Below are 21,137 nucleotides of genomic sequence, written 5' to 3'. Positions count from 1 at the left end.
TTCACATATGGCATCTTCTGGCGTTGGCGAAAGCTACTTGTGGTTTACTCTCATTGGGATGGGAAAGTTCGAATGAGGCTCGTTTGATTCCTTGGGATCGGTTTTGTTCCTCCGGTTCTGAACAAGTTCCTAGTCCTTCCTTGTTTGTGATAAGGGTTTTCCTTTTCAACTTTATACCCCTTCCTTTTTGCCATCTCGTCGTTTTGGCTACTGAACTCATCCTATCTATCGATCTATTTCTCTCGGCCCCAAATACATGAGAATGGTGCGATCTTTACTTCTTTCCTTTCCTTTCCTTTCCTATTCTATCTCTGCTATTGTTTATTATCGTGGTTTAAACTTAAGTACTGGACCCGGGACACTGAACTCACTCGGGTCCCATTCCAGTCTCGTCACGGGTGGCCTTCTCAATTTCTTTCTTATTCTATGTTTTATTTGGGAGTAACTTTGTACATAGAAAGATGTGCGACTAGGAGAATTTAATCTGATAGTTCACGGCAACCCCCCTCCCTTTCCTTCTAGAAAGTATAAAGTTTAAACTCTATTTGATTATATGAGGTCATCGCCATCAACTTTATTTCTATTCTTGTCCTACACTGTGGAGTAACTAACTAGAGGTTGGATGTAGTTAGTCAGCAGGTGAGCCAAGAAGTATGTACTACGTATGCATGTATGCATGATAGTTTGGTTAGCGGAATGGTTGATCGATTAATTGGTCTATTGGATGAGTCATAACATTATCGTGGTGATGACGATGATTATATTGTATTGGTATTAGTGTTGAGTAACAGATGTTGTTGAATACGGAATAACTGAGTGACTAGTAAATGTAGATGTAGATGTAATCGGGATGCTTTTGGTGTATCATTGTGCTGTTGGAATGAAGGAGGGGTATTAGGGGTTTAAATTAAGTTGAGTAATTTCGTTTCTTTCTTGTTCCATACTCGAGTGACCATTCTCCATCACACACGGAGAGAGAGAGAGAGAGGCGGAGAGAGTATGTGTGTATGTGGAGAGAAAGGGAAGAATCGAGGGAAGAAGGGAGGAGGTTGTGTTCTAACCCGTACACCAGACTCTAACCTTTTAATTGTGTGAACCATGTTCAGTCAAACAAAGAAGCAATCACAGGAAACTGAAGAACCGGGGAAAGGCGGTTTCGGAGGAGAGAATTATGTATGATGAATTCGATATGATTGGTATATATAAGAATTAACTCAATCACACTTCCTCTTTCCCTCTCACCTCTCCCCCGTCCGCCTGCTGTTTCCTCTTCTGGTCTTCCAGAACGGCCTGGCGGGCTTTCTCCTGTTCGGCGAACCCGGTCTTGGCGATGGTGTGTGACTTGCTGAGCACCACGGGCCGAATGAAGAGACTCACGATGAGGCCGAGACCTGCCATGGCGCAGTAGAAGATCCACATGCGGCTGAGGGCCAGGGTGTAGGCTTTGAGGACGACGGTTTTCTCGTCCGTGGGGAGGGCTTTGATGAGGGAGGTGGCGGAGCCGGAGAAGGAGTTCTCCAGGGTGGTGGCTTTGGCTTGGCCGATGGCGGCGGTGACGCGGGGCATCTGTTCGTGGAAGACGTTCTGGTAGATGACGGTGCCGAGGACGATGGAGATGGCGGCGGAGACTTGGCGGAGGAAACCGAAGGTGGCGGTGCCGGCGGCCATGTCGGAGGGGTGGATGTTGGCTTGGAGGGCGACGAGAGGGGATTGGAAGAGAGGGCCGGTGCCGATGCCGCCGATGATTTGGTAGATGATGATGCGGGGCCAGGAGGCGTAGTATTTCAGATCGATGAGGAGGCCGTAGCCGAGGGCCATGAGGAAGAGGCCGCCGATGATGAGTTCGCGGTATCGGCCGGTCTTCTTGATGATGATACCGGTGATGGCGGAGAAGACGGAGAGGCTGAGTACGGTGGGGAGGACGTAGACGCCGCTCATGATGGGGCTGGCCAGGAGGACGGTCTGGAAGTAGAGGGGGAGGTAGTAGGAGCCGGAGATGAAGACCATGCTGTGGCAGAAGCAGATGAGGAGCATGAGGACGTTGTGGAGGTTGTTGAATAGCCGGATTGGAATCACGGGGTAACGGGCAAGTTTCCATTCGTTGAAGAAGGCTAGAGCCCAGGTCACGACGCCAAAGACGATCAAACAGATCACGGTGGCTGAGTCCCAGGGGTAGTTGACGCCGCCGAATTCGAGGCCGAACAGGAACATCAGAGTACCGCCCAGCATGAGCATGTTGCCTGTCCAGTCGATGGAGCGGATGCCAGCCCAGAAGGGGACCTTGCCGGTTTCTATCTTAAGGAAGAAGACAAGGATGACGAAGGAGACACCGCCGATGGGGACTGAGTCGGGTCAGTGGGATTAGGGTTGGGAGGGCAGGGGGGATGGGCTTACGATTGAGGTAGAAGCACCAACGCCAGGTCACGTCTGTGGTGAAGGCACCGCCGACGATGGGGCCGAGAGCACCTGCAATGGCCCATGTGGAGCCGAATATACCGTAGTACATGGGGCGATCTCTAGGGGAGGGTGAGCCGTGACCACCGGGGGGGGGATGGAGGGAGGGCTGACAGACCTGACACTGAACAGGTCAGAGACACAGATGTTGGCAAGCACGATGATACCACCGCCACCCGCGCCCTGGATCGCTCTGCCCGAGATGATCATGGGGAGGTTGACAGCCAGCGCGCAAATCAAACTGCCCACGAGGAACAGGAAATTGGCGATGAGAATGATGCGCTTCCGGCCCCAGACATCACTGATCTTGCCCCATAAGGGGACACAGGCCGCATTGGCCAACATGTAAGACGATGCAATCCATGAGTAACCACTCTCCGAGGCGTGGAAATGCGTTGCGATTGTTGGTAGGGCTGTCGAGACAATTGTCTACAGAAGCAACACGTGTGAGTAGATGTAGATGCCGTATGCGATGAGGGATGAGTTACCATATCCAGAGCTGCTAGGAACAAAACGAGCTATAGCAATCCCAAGCAATTAGCGTTGATCCTAAGGCGCAAAGGGACAATAAACATACACAAAGTGCAGTCATCACGACGACGATCTTCTTCTTCCCCAGCTTCTGCGCCTGCGACGGCACCCGATCCAGCGGCGCACCGGGCCCAGCTTTCTCCAAGGATCCATCCCCGGTCGTCTCAGCAGCAGGCTGTTCATCTGACGCCTGGGAGGGAGACTCGATGGCATCGGGCTTCTCCGAACCATCTCTGGACGAAACACCGGCATCGGAAGGCGTCATCTTCTCCGCATTCACCAACAGGTCCTTGTCTTGATCTGCGCTCCGGACGACACGATCCTCTTCGTGAGGAGGGTTCTGGGTAACCGTCATGCTTACAAATGTCGGGGTTTCAGCTGACAGAATCAAAGAAAGACTAGCGAGGAGAGGAGAAATAAATGCAGACAAGAAATGGGGGCAGACCCCTCGCAGTGGCGGACAGAACCGACGGTTGCAGACAGGATCGGCGCGACGGAAGTCTGCACTGGCAGAGGAACTGAAGGGACTGGCAGGAGGACAAGCGGCCGGGCAGCAAGCAAGCTATAAGCTAACACTGTCGCGGCGTCGACAGCTCCGGCCAGTCCACTTAATCAAAAATTTCCGGGGCCTGGCTTTTTGGAGATTCTCGCCCTTAAGGCTCGGAGATAAGGTGAAACAGGGACGAGGCCGACGCCCAAAGAGGCAAAACGGCTATCGATCTCTCTGGAGTGGCGGCCAAAATGCCCGACAGCCTCGGGGCCAATCCGGTCCATCCATGGGCTCGTCATGTCCTGTCCTGAAAAATGGGATAAAGGCTCCCCGACTGCAGGACGCGTGCGCCAGACGCAGCTCAGGTAGATACCGTGAGGGGGCAGTCGCTGGAAAATACTCGGTTGTCATGCTCGGACATTTTTGAGGGGCCGATCCCTAACCGTTGTCCCCTGTGGGCATGCCCGAACACAACAAACAATCCGACTCGTCACATCTCTCTCGATTCATGTCGCAATGTCGCATAGGCTGGATAGGACCTAGTCTACACCGCATCTGGTCCAGCATACTATTGTTATATTACGAGCAGCATGTAAGATCAAAAACCACCTGTCATACTTTCCCGCTATGGAACCACCGGCCTGCGAAAGATGCTATGAGAACGAAGGGTATAATGTACATTATAGTTATGGAGGCACCCCACAATATCCATCAAATCAATGATATCCCCTCTAGTCCTGAAGTTGAAGGATTTCTGCAGCCACATTAGCAGCCCTCCACATACCTCACGGCAACGGGTGACTCACCGGTCAAAAACTCCTCAAAGCTCACCGTAATATAGCCATCGCGATCATCGTCATACCGCTTAAACACATCGGTCATCCGCCGCAGACTAATGCACGCCTGCACAAAAAGATCAAAGCTCATGCCCTGCTTCGCTGGCCCATGTGCATGTCCATTCATCTGCCGCCCTTTGTTCTCGAACGTTCTGAACAGCACCATCACAAAGGGCTGGCTTAGGCGGTACCCAAAGGCCACTAATGCATTCTCAAATTCATATAGGCTGATGCGCCCGCTGCGATCTTGGTCAAACCGGTCGAAGAGCTCCCGCCATGCCGCGAGGTAGCGCCACAGCGCCACAAACTCGTCAAACGAGATCGTCCCGCTGTTGTTCCGGTCAAACATGCGGATCATCATCTTCACCGTGTTGGGGTGGAACGAGGTGAAGTCCCCGTTCACCAGAGCAGAGCCCAGCTCCATCTCCGTGAGCGATCCCGAGTGCGAGGTGTTTGCAGCGCGGAACAGGGGGAACAGCTGTTGCGGATCATCGTCGGGGACCGCCATCACGGCAGGGTGTGGCGATTGCGGCGGGCGCGACGCCGGCGGACGATTGCGCACCGGCTGGGTAGGAGGAGGCCCGAAACCGTAGTTCTGGGGAGGAGGAGAGGGATGTAGCGGATGGGGGCGTTGTTGGCTCGCCGGAGGGACGTTTGCGGGTGACTGTATGCCGTGCGGGGCCTGGACAGGCGCGCCGTATCGCTGGGGGTGTGGGTTGCCAGCATTAGAAACTGGCACTCGAGGGGGGACACCGCTAGAGGAAGTATGCGGCGGCGGGCGAGGATGCTTCTGCTGATGTGCGCTGTTCGATTGCATGGCACCGAGCATTTGCGCTACCTATTGTATAGCCAAGTCAGGAGGCGCGGGGCAATCCACCGGGAGGACGAGAAACGCTAGGACTGCCGTACCTGTTCCGGCTCTGCATGTCTGCATAATGCCCTGCATATTAGCGACGCTGCTCATGGTACGAATGGGCTGTCAAAGGGTCGGACTTACGCTGGCAGCGCATCGGGGTTGTAGGACTGGTTGTATGCCATGGCCGCAAGGCTGACGTAACAGACGCCGGGCGCAATCTGGAGAGGGGCCGAAGGCAAGAGGCAGGCGTCGAGTCGATTCAGGGAGGATAAAAAAGCAGATCGTGAGGGAGAAAGGAGTGGGAGAAGATAAATCGAGATCAAAAGGAGGTCGGAGAAGGATGGAGGGCCTGATTAAGTTCTACCCATGGTCTGCTAGTCAGTCGTTAATGAACAGATTGTTTTTGCGGCCTTGAGAGCGGAGCCGTGGGGCGGCGGTTCAGCAGGAGTCGCCAAGAGACCTGCTTTAGCACCGCATGGCCTTCGCTCGCCCCTGGATGGATGAGGCTGTGAAGGTCCACGAGTGTACGAGGACGAGGCTGCCTCCGCTAGTCATAAATCAATGCATGGCCCGGAGTCCATGTAACACAATCACTGGCACTTGCAAAAGGACAGCCAGCATCCAGACGTCGTCGTGTCCGACCGGCTCTCAGCCCTATACTTGATGCTGCTTAATTTAATCCGGGAATGCTTGGCCCACAGGTTCCTTGACCATTCGCGGTGGAGCCTGACGACGGTCTGTCCGTCTGGAAATGCCTAGTTATCGAATTCTTGTCTTACACTGCCTGAACGTCTCCAATGGTCGCGCTGACCAGTCGTTCCACCGCGCCAACAAGATGGCGTAACGCTCTGAACTAGTGGACCTTAAGCGCTTTACCAACCCCTGATTGACTCCTTCAGCCCCTCGGACTGCCCCTCGAGCACCTCCATGATCTCCGCCCACGCTGCCGCCTGAAATTGCTTGCCTTCCGTTCCAGTCGTCAATGCCACTGATTCACTACTCAATGTTAGCACCACTGTACGTACGAATCGGATTCAAGAGCAGACTTACTCCAGGTATCCATCGCTCCGCCAACACTTCCCATGCGACTCCACCCCCTGATAAGTGGCACTGACCAACGACCGGCTCCCTTGTTCCGCCGTGCGAGCAAAGAGCTTATAAGCCAGCCAGGTCATCCAGCGTTCGTAGAATCTACTGTACTTCCGTCCTAACGACGAGACGCAGAACCCAGGGCTTACAGTGTTGATGATGACGGGCACGGTGCCATTTTCATTCCGAATAAGACCAGCTACCGTCTTGAGAACATATTCCAGGAGAAGCTTGGAAATACCATATTGTCTAGGGCCTCTGAAGAACTGCGGGCTATTGAGATGCTTCAGGAGGGGCTGTTTCGTCCGGAGACTCTTCGCTTTGACGCGAACAAACTGTTGGCTGGAGACGACCGTGAGATGAGTCGGGTCCGACGGGGATGAGCTACTTCTCAGCTTTGGAAGGAGCAGAAGTGCCAATAGGGAAGTGGATAGCGTGTTGACCTGCAATGTTTCCTCCCATCCCTCGGCTGAGACGCCAAAATCTCGATTCCATAGGCCTGCATTGAGCAACGCGATATCCAGCTGTTTCAGTTCGTCATTCACGCGGTTCGCGAAGCTCTTGACGCTCTGGAAACTGTTCAATTCCAGCTGCCATACTTTGATCACGCCAGGTCTGTTTGTAAGCTTTTCGAGTTCTGTCTTGGTCGCTTGGCCTCGCTGCAGGTTACGGCTGCCTATGATAAGGGACTCCACCCCTAGATTGAGGAGCTTGACGGCGGCTTCGAAGCCCAGTCCAGATGTTGCTCCAGTCAAGAGGACTGTCTTCCCTGCAAATGAAACCCCACTGGGGTCAACAGGGGGATTATATTGCGTTCGGAGGAGACGAAAGAGGCTAGCCATAATAATGATGTAATTAACGGACACACAACGATGTAGAACTGCAAGAGAAGGAGAGGCAAGCAGTCACTGATGTAGCCCGACAGAACTATCGGCCGATACCAGGCCGATCCTTGATCTATAGAGACAGGGATGCCTTCGAAGGATCAGATCCAGCCAGCCCTGCATAAAGCTGACGAAAGTTGAAGTCAATTGATTAGCGATCAACTATGTCTGATAGCTGCCAGTTGGGTTAGCTGGGACTAAGGCTGGGTCCGGCGTCTGGGCCGCCCCGCTGCCTCCGAGACGAGGACGGCTCGAGTCGGCGATACGAATACGCGCAAGTTCTGCAGGCCCCAAGGTCCTCAGCCACGAGCGCGATCTGAGTCTGGTTATGACGGGCAGAAAGAGTTATTTCCCGACCTGCAGGAGAGTAGAAAGAACACTCACAGGCTAGAACAGCCAAAAGGTTCCAAGCAGAAGCCACACCGACGGGCAATCAAATGCGAGTAGAAAGAGAGAGCGAATGAGGAACAAGGAAAGTGGCAACATCTCCAGGGACAACAAACACTGCAAACATGCGGAGGGGCAGCGTTGCCCGCCGTGGTAGAGACTGTTCGCGATGGCTTTCATATTGGCAGATCTGAGATACTCGCTCTTTAGAACGCAGTGATTTGCTTTGATTATTATTAATTGTATTGTCTAGACGGTTGGAGCAGATTCAGGCTGCGATCTCCTCTTGATCTGGCTTCTTGCTACGATTATATATTCTTCCACACCGAGTCGGATATAGTACGAAATTACCCCGCAGGACATCGAACAGCACATCAACAACCGTTAACCAAACCGCAGACCCCAATTATCTAAATATGGTATCCAGCGAGGGAGCCCACGTAGTCTCATCCGAGAAAAACTGGCGCGAGAAGTTCCCCGACGGCGACCTCTGGGTATTCGGCTACGGGTAAGCCTATCATATCGATTATCGCGATTGGCGAGATGATGATCCCAGGCCTCGTGTGACGATGTGGCTGATCCCTTTTCAGGAGCTTGATCTGGAAGCCACCGCCGCATTTTGGTACGTCCTAGTCACCCCTGGAAAATCGTTGGGCTGTCTTGAGAGGGCCTGAAACGTCTGTTCATGATAACTAACGTCCAGCGCAATGTGATAGATCAGCGAGTCCCAGGTTACATTAATGGCTATGTCCGACGCTTCTGGCAGGTATGTCGTATCGCCTCTCCCTGACTGTTTCAAACTGTGGAATGAGATGCACGTCGGCGCTGCTTGATTCAAGGCTGACTGGAGGGTTGGAATCTTATAGGCTAGGTAAGTTTAATGTGTACCTCTAAGCTACTCTGATCGTCACGTACCTGGCATGGATCTGAGCCCGATGGTGTCTCAACCCAGTAGGCTAATGCGCTATCTACCATCCAGTAATGACCACCGCGGCACACCAGAGAATCCTGGGCGGGTTTTAACCGTGATTGACCGGGAGTTCTGGGAAACCCTCGATGATCCGGTATGTTTCGTCCCCTTGCCTGTTCAACCACACATTGCCTTGACCCCGCGCACTGCATGTCATATCATACCGAGAAGGTGTCTCACAACCCAACGATTGCAACAGCTAGCACACCATGAAACGTCCCCGACCGCCACGGTCTGGGGTGCAGCGTACCATATCCCCGCCAGTCATGCCAATGAGGTCCGCCATTATCTCGACATCCGGGAGATCAATGGCTATACTGACCACTATACGCCGTTTCACCCCGTCCTGACATCTAAAGGATCCGACGCCGCGAAATGTCCCCCCACCCCGATCACCTGTATGGTCTACATTGGCCAGCCCACCAATCCTCAGTTTCTGCGTGAGCCGGCTCAACGGGAACAGCAGGCTGTGGCTGAGGTGATCAGTCGCAGCGAGGGCAAGAGTGGGAAGAATGCAGAATATCTGTTCATGTTGGAGAAGGCGCTGGAGGGGCTTGGATTTGGCAATGCTGAGATGCATGTCACCGATTTGGTGCGGCGGGTTAAGGCCCTACTGAATGAAGAGGAGGTGCTGAAGGAAGAGGCACAGGCCGAGCGGGACTTGGAAGAGTCGTTGCATCCATCGGAACAGGAGGTGCATCGGTGATTCCCGCCGGTGGAGTAGGCTACTGGTTGTGTACGGATAAGATAGATCATGACTTGGACCTAGAATCATTCCAAATTCACGATAGAACACTAGCGCTTCGTTGGACCACACCCTTTGGCTCAAACCAGGTGTAACATAGGTCAGATTACATACATGTCAACAATGACCCGAGTAAACGACAAGACACAAATGATTTAAGTTACGCGATGCGAGTCAAGTCAAAAGAGATGTCATTATCGCAATGATCAGACGTCAAAGTAAAAAGGTCGTATCGTCATGAATCTCCATCATAAAAAGCCGGTGAGCATGCGCTCGTGTTTATCCCAAACTTTATGTCCGAAGGGACGACGGCAGGTGACATGCACGAAAGAAGTAAATGAGAATGAAAGCAAGGGCGAAAGGCCGGACCATGGCGGCGGGCATGCTTAAGCAGCCTACTCGGCATGGCCAGTCTCGTCCTGCTGCTGGTTACGCCAGCCTGCTACCGTCAGCCCCGAGTCTATTTGAAGCATCACATTGGAACTCAAGTAACTTACCGCCGCCGCCGCCGTATCCACCACGGTTGTACCCACCGCGTCCATGGAATCCACCACCGGAGCGCGGGCCTTGGCGCTCCGAGGCCTTGTCGACACGGATGACGCGGCCATCGAATCTGCATAGGTTAGTGTCGCCCTTGATGGCGGTAGAGCACGGCGAGAAAGCTTACTCCTGGTTGTTCATGGCCTGGGCAGCGGAGTCGGCCTCCTCAGGGCTAGAGAAACGGACGAAACCGAAGCCACGGCTGCGGTTGGTGTCATGGTCCTTGACAACGATCTGAGCCTGGTCAGTACAAGAAGAACCGACGAGGGTCTCATGGCCCTAGTGGAACGTGGGGGACAGACAGCTTCTTCAATGTTGCCAAACTCGGAGAATCCCTGACGGAGGGTCTCATCAGTGGTGTGCCAGGCAAGGCCGCTGATCATGGTTAGTCTGACGAGGGGATAGGACAGCTAGATAGAAAGGACCAACAGACCCGACAAAAAGCTTGGACATTTTGAAATTTTGATTTCACAAAGACTGTGATCGAAACTATCTGGCAGTAAGCACCCGTGGTTTGAAGGAGTCAGAGGAGCGGGGATTAGTGACAAGCTTCGACGACTCTATTACAGTAGTCAAGTTGGAACTTGGGAAAGACAGAAGAAGAAAAAGAAGAAGGGAGAGAGAAGGTGAAGGAAAGCAAGAGTGAGGAGAGGAAGAGAAGAGGAAAGATGACAGAGGGTGGTTTTTGTGAGACCAGACCCTGCAGAGGATCCCCTCCACAACGGGGATTCAGGTGAGTCCACCGAAATATGAAACGAAAACATTCACTGGCAGCCTAGTGGGAAAAAGCGGGCGACGGGAAAAATTCAAAAAATAGTCAGACGTACCTTGTGGAAGCGACAGGTCAATTCGAACCAGAAACCGAGGGGTAGATGGAAGTTAGGGAAGTGGTTCTGCAGAATCGGGACAAGGGATGGAGGGGAAGTTCGAAATCTAGGGGAACAGGTGAGAATGACGAGGAAGAAGAGGCGGCCGACAAAGCGGGGGAAGGACTGGCAGAGACTAGTAGGAGAGGGAAGGCTGGCAGTTTGGCGTGCTCAGAGGCTCAAAGGGCCGGCCAACCCGCCAGCGCAGCTCCGGCAGCACCATCTGTTTGTCTTAATAATGCAAACGAGGGGGGCAAAGAGCGATGGGATTGGAGACGCTAAAGAGTCATGCCCGGCGCGCACCTCCGTTCCCCTCTTCTGCTTTTCGTCGTTTCTGCCCGGTCCCCTTTTCCGTGGGCTACGGCGGGTGGGAGCTGACTACGGAGTTCTGGGAGGTGGTGTTAAATAATGACTGGCGTCGCAACCTTTCCAGCAAGGTGCCTGCGTCTACGGAGTACTATCCCCACCGGAATGCCCGAGGGGAAAGCCTGGTTTGCGCGATGCAAGAGCCGAACAGCATGTCGGGACTGGAGGGAGCTAAGAGGAAAACCGAAACGATCGGCTGTGTTTGTAGTATGCAGTCGACTATGCACGGCACAGAAGCTCGTGGACTGGACGGGAATCCGTGGCAGCTCCGTTGAGTCCGTTGGCAGAGGGTGCCACTCATAGGGCTGCTGAAGAACTTGGCCATCGCCCATCTTCCTCTCACTGCACGGACTTGGCGGTTTCATGATCCTGTTTGTCTGGGGATTGCTGAACCGCATCTTACGGCCTTCGGGAAGAATTGCCATCAGCAAGGAGGAGCCTGGTATCCCTCTGGTACTCCGTACCTGACCGGCTTATCGCGCTGCCTGTCCTACTCCGGCTCAGTGTCACATCGCTAGCTTGGTAGACTGAAGGAGAACCTCCCAGATCGCGAGACTAGAATTCACAATGCTTACGACAATTCAACGTCTCCTGTGATCTTTGTATTATCTCTTCTCACCATTTCTCTCATACGCTGTACTTGATTTCCGATTTGAATCAGATGAATTCGCATGTGTTTGCACCCACTAAGCCAACTCTGTTTGGTGGGTGCAGTGAATAACACCCAATCTCACAGTGAAGGGGTTGTGCTTTCCGCTCCTTCATCTCATCCCATCTTTTTCTACTGTCTTACCTCTCTCTCGCTCTATCTCGCTCGTTCATCTTCTCCCTTGAGCTTCATCCCTGTACCCCATTCTCCAGATTGAGAACATTCACTATGGATGAGCCATCGAAGGAACTCATCCTCAACCTTTTACACCAGGAAGCTCAGCAAGAAATTGAGAGTCGGAAGGGTAAGCAAAAGGCCGGCGTTCTCTCGGATTGGGAGCTAGCTCTCAGCGAGTGGACAAGCGAGCTCCGGCAATGTTCCCAAGACCTTCAAGACCACAGAATGGCCCGGAGCGTTGCGAAAGCAGTCTATGATGACAGCGTGGCTCTGGCGGTTGCCGTACAGGAGGAGTGCAGGGCACTCGCGGACAGGATAACGGCTTTACGCCTCGGAGGGCAGTTGCAGCTAGCCCAGAGCCAACCACAGCAGCTCCTTGCTGCGGAAGCGACCAGGGAGGCAAACAAGATGCTGGAGAGCTCATACCTCACGTTTCAACAGGCCGAGTCGATGTCTGCGGATGCTCAAAGCTGTTCGCAGAGAGCTCGAAGGAGGCCGAGAAACGCCATTCCACTGACAATAGATCTTCCGAATGCGTTGCCTGCACGGAGTTGTACCCTATGAGCGACATGTTTGAGGCGCCATGCTTGCATTATTACTGTCGAACACATCAAAGCTTGTCGAGGACTCTCTCATCGGCGAGTCGCTTTCCCCTCCTCGTTGCTGCCGCATGCCGACCCTTTTGTCCCCCGTGCGAGGCTATCTAGGCCAAGGGTTAGCTAGACAATATGAAGAGAAGGGAATGGAACACGAAGACTCACACCGAACTTATTGCTCAAATGCAGCATGCGCGACCTACCTTATGCCATTTCAAGTGCAGGGCTACATTGGTACATGCAAAAACTGTCGCCAGCAGACATGCACTTTGTGTATACGACAAGCCCATCCTTGTGCCCAGTGTATCGACGAATACAACGGGGTCTTGCATTAGGCGAAAGAGCAGGGGCGAAAGAGCAGGGTTGGCAGTGATGCGCTAGATGCCGCAATTTTGTCGAGCTGGGAACAGGCTGCAACCATATCACGTAAGTGGCGTCTGAGTAGGATTGTGGCATGAACTAAGGGACATGCCCTGCCTCTCAGGTGCCGCTGCAGGTATGAGTTTTGCTACGTCTGCGGAACCAAGTGGAAGAAGTGTACATGCGAGCTTTAGAATGAGAACAGACTGCTACTCCGAGCCCAGCATGTTGCCGGCCGGGACCAAGTCGAACCTCCTGCTCCGGCCGAGGTGCAGCGGGTGGCACAAGACTTGCTGGAGCGCCATAAATGCGATCATGAAAGCTGCTGGAAACGTATCAATCGAGGACAAGTGTGTGAAGAGTGTCATGAATATCTTTCAGCTTTCATACTTGAATGTCGTCAGTGCCATCTACGGGCTTGTGTACGCTGCAAGCTGAACCGTCTTTAACTAGCCTGCACAATTGTCAGGGCTATGGTGCTGATGTCGATCCTACTGCATCCAAGAACATTACTACTCCATGAAGAGAAAAGGAGTTTCCCAACGGGTCAAATGTAGGTGAAGACAGAAGGTGATACTCGAGGAACTGTATGATATGTCAATCTCATCAAAAAGATGTTCCTTACCTGAAGCTCGGAAGCTTCTTCCTCATACTTGGCAACCGCGATATCATCTTGAAGCAATCTAACGCTTGACTCATTCTCCCATCCGAGTCGTAGCGATGTCATCGGCGAGCCCAGCAGCTCTTGCCTAACCGGCGGACTTTTATCCACATACTTCCCTCCAAATCACTCAAGCGCAGACCTGTTAATTCACAACCACTATCCACTATGGCTCAAGCCAGACTCCACCAGTATCTGTCTCGTGATACCTACAACACTATTGAGAAGTGGATCATCGAAACTAATGCCGCGCTTGCTAGCCACAGAGCAGATCTTCCTTTTATGCACTCTGCGCCTCAACGTAAGTCTTCTTGATCTCTCTTCTGGCATTAATCTAGCCTCTAACTCTTTGCAGCTATCAAATTTCCTGTGTCGCGAACCCACATTGCTCGCGTCCTTGGCAAGAACCGACCTCCAGAAACTATAACACCGGAGATGAACCTCAAAGAACTGGGACACGATCCCCTTATGTTGAAGGAAGAACAGCTTGGTCGGGAAAGGCTAAGTGCCTGCAGGCCCATACTGAAGATGAACCCTGAGGTCGCCGCAGAGAAGATCCAGGAACAACTGCTGGCTCGTGAGCATTGGCTGACTCCGTCCAAGCGGGGATTCGAACAGTCAGCCGCATACCAGGCAACTGACCTGGCACCGACTGCTTCCACTGCAAAGAAGGCACGTTACGGATATGAGCGTCGTCCTCGACATAAAACCAAGAGTGATCGATATGAGTACAGGAACAAGATGGTCCACGCGAGGAGCGACCGTGTCTTGAAGCGAGTGAAAAGGACAAGCAATGACACCTTCCACGCTCCCAACGTACCTTGTGATCGTTTGACAGTGAGTAGCCCTCCTACATTACATATTTATGAAGATGCCAATTCCACGGTAGCTGAATCATAGGGGTATTCAGGGAATCTTCAATAAGGGAAAAGCATCAGCTCCCGTCAACCCGCTCCACAGCGGTCAAATGCCGGATATTTTCGGTTTCGATACACCTTTGACTGCATGGAATTTGCACTCAGCCCACAAAGTCGGGTTCTCTGAAAGCGAATTCTTGCTTGGGAATTCAGATACCGACCAGGTCTGCGTCAACAGCAAGTCCACCTATGAAGTATGTGAGGGGGCCGATAGTGTCAAATATCCAGCCACATCCGCACCCAAGCATACGAATGTTGTCTCGGATATCCCGTGTCCAGCGTATGGATGTTGCCCTTCACGATGGGATGAAGATGTCAAGCTACTTAGCTACCATCTAAGCCCCGAATGCACATTTGGGGGCCTATCAAAGCCAAACAAGGCTATTGCGGTTAAAGACCCGCAATACTATAGCCGATTTGAAGGGGGTATAACATTTCAGGAAGGCAATTATCCCTCTTTATCTTGGTTGGAAACAGCCCAAAGGGTCGACGCAGATGAGAGGGATATGAGAATGCCTGAGAAGCCCAAAGCATTCTTTGCGCGCAACGATTCATTCCTTGAGCTGTCCGGGTTGCCTGATGTGAACACGTGTTGGCGGCCAGTCTCGGCCCTCCGAAATGGCAGCAGCTCTGTAGCTGCTCTTGGAGAGTTCGATTACGGTATGATATTGGATGGAGGAGTGCATAAAACGACTTCCAGATGCCACGACCCACTTCCGGAGCTTCGAGCTGGAAGCGACAGTAGGGAATCGTTCTCCGTTGTCGAAGTCGATGCTTTTGGCGAACCGTTGGAGCGCCATGAGAGCAGAGCTATGAAGGCCACCAAGGAGTTGGAATATGAGATTCTGGACGTCACCATGGTATCCGAAGCCATTGACTGTTCAGATATACAGAGTGTGAATGACTTAGAAGATTGTGTCACCATTGTCACCCACGATACAAACACTCCAAGTGCAACCACCCGCGACATGAGCACACGCGGAATACAGGAATGTGCTGGACCCTGGCTCGAGAGACGAAGCCCTGGGTCAGATACAACAAGAACCGCAGATTTGGTTACGGAAATATTTGATGGGCGTGGGGGGTTTTGGCAGCGGCAGAAGTTTTATTGAGATGCGTTGACATTGACTGGAATAATATGTTAAGGAGGCCCTTCTATTACTTGAGATTTGCTTGTTGGGATTGGTGTTGTTTTGCTGTGAATGGCTATTTGGCCTGATATTGGTGTATTATAAACTCCGCAAGCCTCCTATAGGCCCAATTTATCCTGACCCGCAAGTCCTAGATGACGGCCGGCCCCGAGGGCACGGATGTGCCTGGCCGATAAAACAGAGGTAAACCAATATTGAGAGGCGACAGTTGCAATTTCCTGGCCGGTTTTAGAAGCCTTCTCAGGTGCATGGGCGGCATTGCGATCGACAGCGTAGCGGCCTGATGTTGCTTTTTCGGACGCATTAGTCTGGGATAGTAGTGGCTAGCAGGCTGGTAGTCTCGACCAGGAGTCTCGACCAGCAACGGTACAGCTGCACACCATTGACACTCAATATTGGGAGCCCACTGGTGGACAACAGTGATCCCGATGGTATGGTTGCTTTGTCTGACCCCTGGTCTGTCTCGTGCCCACCCGGGAGCGCCGACGGACTGGGCTGACAAGGATCCATCCAGCCTCGCGGACAGGCAACGGCCCAGGCAGCAAGCAAAGACCTGGATATGAATCCTGCTGGGCTCAGCCACCGGAACAGGCATATTCCCAGGAAGCCACGCAAATCGCGGGTGGAGGAGATCCATGCGATGCACCACGGAACCACTCCCCCGGGACGGAGAGGAACCAGGGACAGCTCTGGACCTCTCGATGTGGTATCGATTGCCTCGACTAGACCGTCACTGGCAGATGCCCGGATGGCTCGATGTCGTTGGTACCTGATGACATTGGGTACCAGTAGGATTGATCCTTCGAGGTGACTGGGGATACCACGCCTTCGTATGTGATATCTTTCGGCTGCTTTGGACGTTCTGTATTCCTTTCATGATTGCCGTGAGGATGTCAGGGACCATTCGAACCATGGTGCATGACAGTTGCGATCTCCCGTACCTCAGCTGATCTGTCACCTCATTGCGATATCCACCAACGCCCTTGACCCAGACACGCCGGCCACAATCAGGCCACAGCGTGCGCATCTACCTGCATTAGCACCAACCCGAGAAACTCAAACTCTGTTACTGTCGATCCGGACCCGACGATCTGGCACTGGACTCGCCTGACAACGTCCCCTGAGCGCCCAAGCTCATCGATAGGCCAGAGGGACCGTTAGTTTCTCCTATTTCAGCCCGAGCGGACGGTACGCCACGACCTGCATGCGGTCCGATAGACCGATAAGCTATGAAGGGGGAGGGTAGGACAGGATCTATCGGTTGCTGTCGAGTGTGTCTCTTCTTTCCCTTCTTCGTCTGGCCCTGCCCCCTGGTTCGTTGCTCTCCTTCAGCATCGCTTGGCAGCATCGAGGAGGCGTCACGTCATTGCACGATGTTGATAAGGATGTTGCGTGCGCGAGTGTCTTTTCTTTTGCTGCCGGTGCTGATCGACCTCATGTGCATGGGGGCCAGGCTGTGTCCGAGGAGAAATGAAACCTCGCGTTTCCATTAATACCGTGAGGGGCAATAGTAGGGTGCTGTTTCGCCCGGGGTTGACTGTCTGGCTGATACAAGCGCATACCTGCCAGTTGAATGTATCCTCATGGTTGCATTAGTGCAGAGCCTGAGTCTGAGCCTGTGCAGGCAAATGCCGATGCTTGGACTTTTGTCGGGTCCATACTAGCTGGGTTAAGGTGAGTGTGAATGAGCGTGAATGTGAATGCGCGGCAGGTGGCATATAAAAGGGTGCGCTGACCACGTTCCTATCAACTTGCCTTCCTCTCCTCACATAAACACAGATCCTTGAGTTTACACAAGATAACAATTTCTCTTCCACTCACATCTCCCTCCATCTATCTCTTGAGCAAACAGAGATTAACAGACAGACAACTATCAACATGTCCACCATGTATCACCCTCTTACTGAACACAATCTCTCCCTCCACAACCAATCTCAACACCAGGACCTCGTCAGTTCCCCCCAAGCCACTCCTACTTCATCAAAATCCATCTAACAGACCCAGAACCCCCCAGTCCCCACCAGAACCTGGATCGACTCCCTCATTGCCTCTGAACGCACCCACCTCTTCACCACCCAACTCGCCCTCTCCCTATCCAACCTCCCACCCATCAACATCGATATCGACGCAGACCTCCAGCATATCACAGACCTCCCACACAGCCCATCCCTGAAGCTCTTCGAGCACACACACCACCAGACCATGCACCAGGAGACGCCATTGGAGCGCTTCTTGACCCCGGGATACAGTGATCCCTGCTACGTGGTGAAGTCCGCGTTGGCAGGTATGGGCGTGCAGTTTGGGAGTTTGGAGGGTGGTGAGGCGCGGAGGAAGATGGCGAGGGAGAATGTAGAGGTTGTGAGGGTTGTGAGTGCTAGTGCTGGTGGGAGTACGAGTGAGGGTTCATAGAATTGGGGTTGGGTTAGGGTTCTTGACTGATTGCATGGATTGTTCCAACTTGATGATCTGAGGGATGAGTTAGGGTTCTAGTACTTCTTATACTGACATGAGATCTTGATTGGATACTTTCCTGCATCAACTACAATCTACAAAGGCCCTACTATAACTCTGTCTGTGCCCGTGATATTCTGGGTATACTAAAGTAAATAAAAGTAAAGGTAATTCACAAATCAAGCCATGCTATGCCATCACCAACCCGTCCGTCGCATTGACAAACCAACCTCCTTCTAGATCCCACCAATCAACCCCAACCAACCCTTAACCATATAAAGATAATATCAACGACATCCTCCATACTTGTCCATCCTCATCCCCAACCAACTCATAGATAGCCTCATAACGGCGACAACGCCTCCACCGCCCCGGTCCCCTTAAACACCGCCTTATTGCTCACCACCACCTCAACCGGATACTTCCACTCCATGAAACGAGTCCAACCTACATCCCCCAACACACCCATTGTTAGCCTTCATCATCCACATCCACATAACCCCTCCCCTCCCCCTCCACCAAACCAACCAGGGAATAAGAAAGACCACATACTCCAATAAGCACACTTCCTCCCCAAATACTTCCCAACAAAGGGGACCAAAACCATCGTCAACAGCAACTCTAATTGTTCAATGCTTTCGCGCCATTCTTCCTCGGCATCGGAGTAATCGGAATCGGAGAGCGAGTCGAGGTCCGACGCGGAGGTGGACTCGGAAGGGAGGGAGGCGATGTCGTCGTCGTCGGAGACGGTGGTCATGTCGTGCGGGGAGGGGATTATGTATGAGGTGGAGGGGGAGGTCATTCTTTCTTCTTGTTGCTTCCTTCTTTGGTTTTGTTGGGTGGGTGGTAGGTAGGTGATAGGTGGGAAGTACTATACAGGGAGAATGGAGAAGAGGAAGTAAAGGGTAATGGATGGGTGTTGTCAAGCAGGGCCTGCCTACTGCTTGGAACGGAGAGTGTTATGGCATAGGTTGGTATAGTGGTGGGAAGTAGATTGAAGGTTCAAGGTGAAGCTATACACGGACTGGGAATGGCCTGGAATTGGAGGAATGTCATGTCTGATGTAATCACAGGGGAGTGAGGAGAGCCCCTCACGTGCCATCTCTTCCCAATACAATACAGCTGGTCCTGTAACATCAATACCAATCTGACTCACCTGGGATCATGTGATGGGAACCGCGATAACAGGAACGTTTCTTTGCCATCCAAGTCCAGAACCATCATCAAACCCAAAGATCACCCCGATCGACTCTAACTAGAGGACATCTCATCCGTTGCTCCAATCCCATCGAATACCCTCATCGTTCACGTCCTGGTGGGAAGTGAACTCCGTGCACGCAAACCAAACGCCAGCCCAAGATGGCGGAGACTGTACGTCACACCCCCGTTTTCCCTTTACCGATCGGTTCACCTCCCACATTTTCTTCATCACATTTCGCTCTCCGCTTCTCGAACCAACCCCCGAAGTTGTGCTATATCCCGTCTCTGCATTACCCCCACCTTGGACGTGGTTTTGCGGATTGAGCTTGTTGGAAGCTTGAGGCAATTTCGGGCTCCGATTTTTCTGTTTTCTGTCATTGTTTCGCCTCCCCCGCTAACGGTGTGTTGGGCTGGTCCGAGTTAGCAGGTTGAACCCGCTCCCCAAAAGCAACGCAAGTCGGTCGCATTCAGTGAAGGCGCTGTCATCATGGATACCAACGGAGAAGTCACGGAGGCTGTTCCGGCTGTTGAGAAGCCGGTTGCTGAGACTGAGGGTAACCCCCCCCCCTCCCTGTCCCCTCCCCATGGCATAAATTCGATATAGACAGTCAACTTAACCAAAAACATCAGACAAGGCCGTCGACGAAGTCACCGAACTGTTCAAGGGACTCTCAAAAAAGAAGAAGAGCAAGAAGCCCAAGGATGCCGAAGGCGCTGACGACGAGGCCGCCCCCGCCGGCGACGGCGAATTCGACCCCTCGGCCCTGAAAAAGAAGAAGAAGAAGACGAAGAAGGTCGACGCTGGTGATTTCGAGGCCAAGCTGGCTGAGGCCGGTGTTGCGGAGAACGGCGCCGCCGCCGGAGAGGAGAAGGAAGAGGAGGTCCCCGAGGGCGACCACGAAGCTGGAACCGGTATCTGGGCTCACGACGCCGCGCAACCCATTCCTTACACCCTGCTGGTGTCCCGATTCTTCTCCCTCATTCAGAGCCACCACCCCGACCTTCTGTCCAGCGGTACCAAGTCGTATAAGATCCCGCCTCCTCAGTGTCTCCGTGAAGGTAACCGCCGTACGATTTTCGCCAACATTGCCGATATCTGCAAGCGCATGAAGCGGTCCGATGATCACGTTATGCAGTTCTTGTTCGCCGAATTGGGTACCAGCGGTAGTGTGGACGGTAGCCGTCGTCTGGTTATCAAGGGTCGTTTCCAGCAGAAGATGATTGAGAACGTGTTGAGAAGATACATTGGTATGTTCCTCCTCTTCTAAAGTAGGCCCCTACGTGAATACTAACCCACGCAGTCGAATACGTCACCTGCAAGACCTGCCGCAGTCCCGACACCGAGCTCAACAAGGGTGAGAACCGTCTATACTTCGTCACTTGCAACTCCTGTGGATCCCGTCGTTCCGTCGCCGCCATCAAGACCGGTTTCCGTGGACAGGTCGGCCGCAGAAAGAGACAGGGTTAAACGGGGTAATGGATATCCTTTTTTTGTCGAGGGGGGCGAAGGAACCATGGCAGCTCCCCATGCTATGGTACCTTCGGTGGTATCTTCCGGCGCGGTTATGATTTACTTTCCCCGCCTTTTTCGTATACAAAGACTTCTTCTTTCCTTCTTCTTATCCTTTTTGCATTCCATCTTCTTATGTGGACACGTGGATGATGAACGGCGGTGTGGGATTCAAAAAGAATGGGTTGGTTGAGAGAGAGACGAAGTGAAGATCGCTTAGCATGGCATGATAGGTAAATGGATTGGTATGACCTCTTACTGCCGGTCTTCTTCACGTATATGTTAGGAGGCTGCATTCGTGTATACGAAGCATAATGCCGCGTGGTCTTGCCCCGCCTTTGAGGCATGGAGTCTGACATATTCACGAATACTGATCAAGCAAACAAACTCAAGACAATGGAATTCGTGGGCTATGCAGAAAACATAAGAACTTTGTAGAGTGCACCAAGTA

The 21,137-nt window shown here is 52.7% G+C and overlaps 10 protein-coding genes across 10 annotated transcripts; 5 read left to right on the top strand and 5 right to left on the bottom strand.

Annotated features, from left to right (window-relative positions):
- Positions 1 to 782: 782 nt before the first annotated feature.
- BO80DRAFT_377644 (MDR family MFS transporter) lies at positions 783 to 3,613 on the bottom strand. The gene is made up of 5 exons (XM_025716708.1): positions 3,032 to 3,613; positions 2,943 to 2,972; positions 2,573 to 2,883; positions 2,395 to 2,516; positions 783 to 2,342 (listed from the first exon to the last, which is right to left on the bottom strand). The coding sequence occupies exons 1-5, from the start codon at positions 3,338 to 3,340 to the stop codon at positions 1,219 to 1,221; spliced, it is 1,896 nt and encodes a 631-aa protein (XP_025577240.1). The 5' UTR covers positions 3,341 to 3,613; the 3' UTR covers positions 783 to 1,218.
- Positions 3,614 to 4,079: 466 nt separating this feature from the next.
- Positions 4,080 to 5,583, bottom strand: BO80DRAFT_423365 (EF-hand). Its single transcript, XM_025719040.1, has 4 exons — positions 5,309 to 5,583; positions 5,221 to 5,239; positions 4,282 to 5,149; positions 4,080 to 4,229 (listed from the first exon to the last, which is right to left on the bottom strand). Exons 1-4 carry the CDS (start codon positions 5,347 to 5,349, stop codon positions 4,207 to 4,209), a joined length of 951 nt encoding a protein of 316 aa, XP_025577239.1. The 5' UTR covers positions 5,350 to 5,583; the 3' UTR covers positions 4,080 to 4,206.
- Positions 5,584 to 6,039: 456 nt separating this feature from the next.
- BO80DRAFT_351271 (putative short-chain dehydrogenase/reductase family protein) lies at positions 6,040 to 7,098 on the bottom strand (the record flags this gene model as incomplete). The annotated part of the gene is made up of 2 exons (XM_025715574.1): positions 6,040 to 6,163; positions 6,218 to 7,098. 2 exons carry the CDS (start codon positions 7,096 to 7,098, stop codon positions 6,040 to 6,042), a joined length of 1,005 nt encoding a protein of 334 aa, XP_025577238.1.
- A 424-nt stretch (positions 7,099 to 7,522) lies between these two features.
- BO80DRAFT_20749 (gamma-glutamylcyclotransferase) lies at positions 7,523 to 9,420 on the top strand. The gene is made up of 7 exons (XM_025714271.1): positions 7,523 to 7,866; positions 7,927 to 8,035; positions 8,118 to 8,149; positions 8,244 to 8,293; positions 8,394 to 8,398; positions 8,507 to 8,591; positions 8,697 to 9,420. The coding sequence occupies exons 2-7, from the start codon at positions 7,944 to 7,946 to the stop codon at positions 9,201 to 9,203; spliced, it is 771 nt and encodes a 256-aa protein (XP_025577237.1). The 5' UTR covers positions 7,523 to 7,866; positions 7,927 to 7,943; the 3' UTR covers positions 9,204 to 9,420.
- On the bottom strand, positions 9,205 to 10,273 carry BO80DRAFT_423363 (RNA recognition motif domain-containing protein). Its single transcript, XM_025719039.1, has 5 exons — positions 10,216 to 10,273; positions 10,085 to 10,157; positions 9,910 to 10,016; positions 9,740 to 9,855; positions 9,205 to 9,681 (listed from the first exon to the last, which is right to left on the bottom strand). The coding sequence occupies exons 1-5, from the start codon at positions 10,233 to 10,235 to the stop codon at positions 9,638 to 9,640; spliced, it is 360 nt and encodes a 119-aa protein (XP_025577236.1). The 5' UTR covers positions 10,236 to 10,273; the 3' UTR covers positions 9,205 to 9,637.
- A 1,618-nt stretch (positions 10,274 to 11,891) lies between these two features.
- Positions 11,892 to 13,245, top strand: BO80DRAFT_453623 (Rcat domain-containing protein; the record flags this gene model as incomplete). Its single annotated transcript, XM_025722025.1, has 5 exons — positions 11,892 to 12,312; positions 12,419 to 12,737; positions 12,818 to 12,862; positions 12,921 to 12,971; positions 13,002 to 13,245. The coding sequence occupies 5 exons, from the start codon at positions 11,892 to 11,894 to the stop codon at positions 13,243 to 13,245; spliced, it is 1,080 nt and encodes a 359-aa protein (XP_025577235.1).
- A 185-nt stretch (positions 13,246 to 13,430) lies between these two features.
- Positions 13,431 to 15,555, top strand: BO80DRAFT_21012 (uncharacterized protein). The gene is made up of 3 exons (XM_025714301.1): positions 13,431 to 13,758; positions 13,813 to 14,294; positions 14,347 to 15,555. Exons 1-3 carry the CDS (start codon positions 13,626 to 13,628, stop codon positions 15,484 to 15,486), a joined length of 1,755 nt encoding a protein of 584 aa, XP_025577234.1. The 5' UTR covers positions 13,431 to 13,625; the 3' UTR covers positions 15,487 to 15,555.
- A 1,613-nt stretch (positions 15,556 to 17,168) lies between these two features.
- Positions 17,169 to 18,018, top strand: BO80DRAFT_423357 (uncharacterized protein). The gene is made up of 3 exons (XM_025719038.1): positions 17,169 to 17,251; positions 17,305 to 17,475; positions 17,530 to 18,018. Exons 2-3 carry the CDS (start codon positions 17,404 to 17,406, stop codon positions 17,932 to 17,934), a joined length of 477 nt encoding a protein of 158 aa, XP_025577233.1. The 5' UTR covers positions 17,169 to 17,251; positions 17,305 to 17,403; the 3' UTR covers positions 17,935 to 18,018.
- Positions 18,019 to 18,091: 73 nt separating this feature from the next.
- On the bottom strand, positions 18,092 to 19,001 carry BO80DRAFT_423356 (uncharacterized protein). The gene is made up of 2 exons (XM_025719037.1): positions 18,529 to 19,001; positions 18,092 to 18,423 (listed from the first exon to the last, which is right to left on the bottom strand). The coding sequence occupies exons 1-2, from the start codon at positions 18,776 to 18,778 to the stop codon at positions 18,320 to 18,322; spliced, it is 354 nt and encodes a 117-aa protein (XP_025577232.1). The 5' UTR covers positions 18,779 to 19,001; the 3' UTR covers positions 18,092 to 18,319.
- A 216-nt stretch (positions 19,002 to 19,217) lies between these two features.
- BO80DRAFT_423355 (translation initiation factor eIF2 subunit beta) lies at positions 19,218 to 20,669 on the top strand. The gene is made up of 3 exons (XM_025719036.1): positions 19,218 to 19,730; positions 19,807 to 20,424; positions 20,478 to 20,669. Exons 1-3 carry the CDS (start codon positions 19,664 to 19,666, stop codon positions 20,642 to 20,644), a joined length of 852 nt encoding a protein of 283 aa, XP_025577231.1. The 5' UTR covers positions 19,218 to 19,663; the 3' UTR covers positions 20,645 to 20,669.
- Positions 20,670 to 21,137: the final 468 nt, after the last annotated feature.

Source organism: Aspergillus ibericus (genome assembly GCF_003184845.1).
Source record: "Aspergillus ibericus CBS 121593 unplaced genomic scaffold BO80scaffold_11, whole genome shotgun sequence".
Lineage (NCBI taxonomy): Eukaryota > Fungi > Ascomycota > Eurotiomycetes > Eurotiales > Aspergillaceae > Aspergillus > Aspergillus ibericus.
This window is presented reverse-complemented; position numbering and strand designations above follow the sequence as displayed.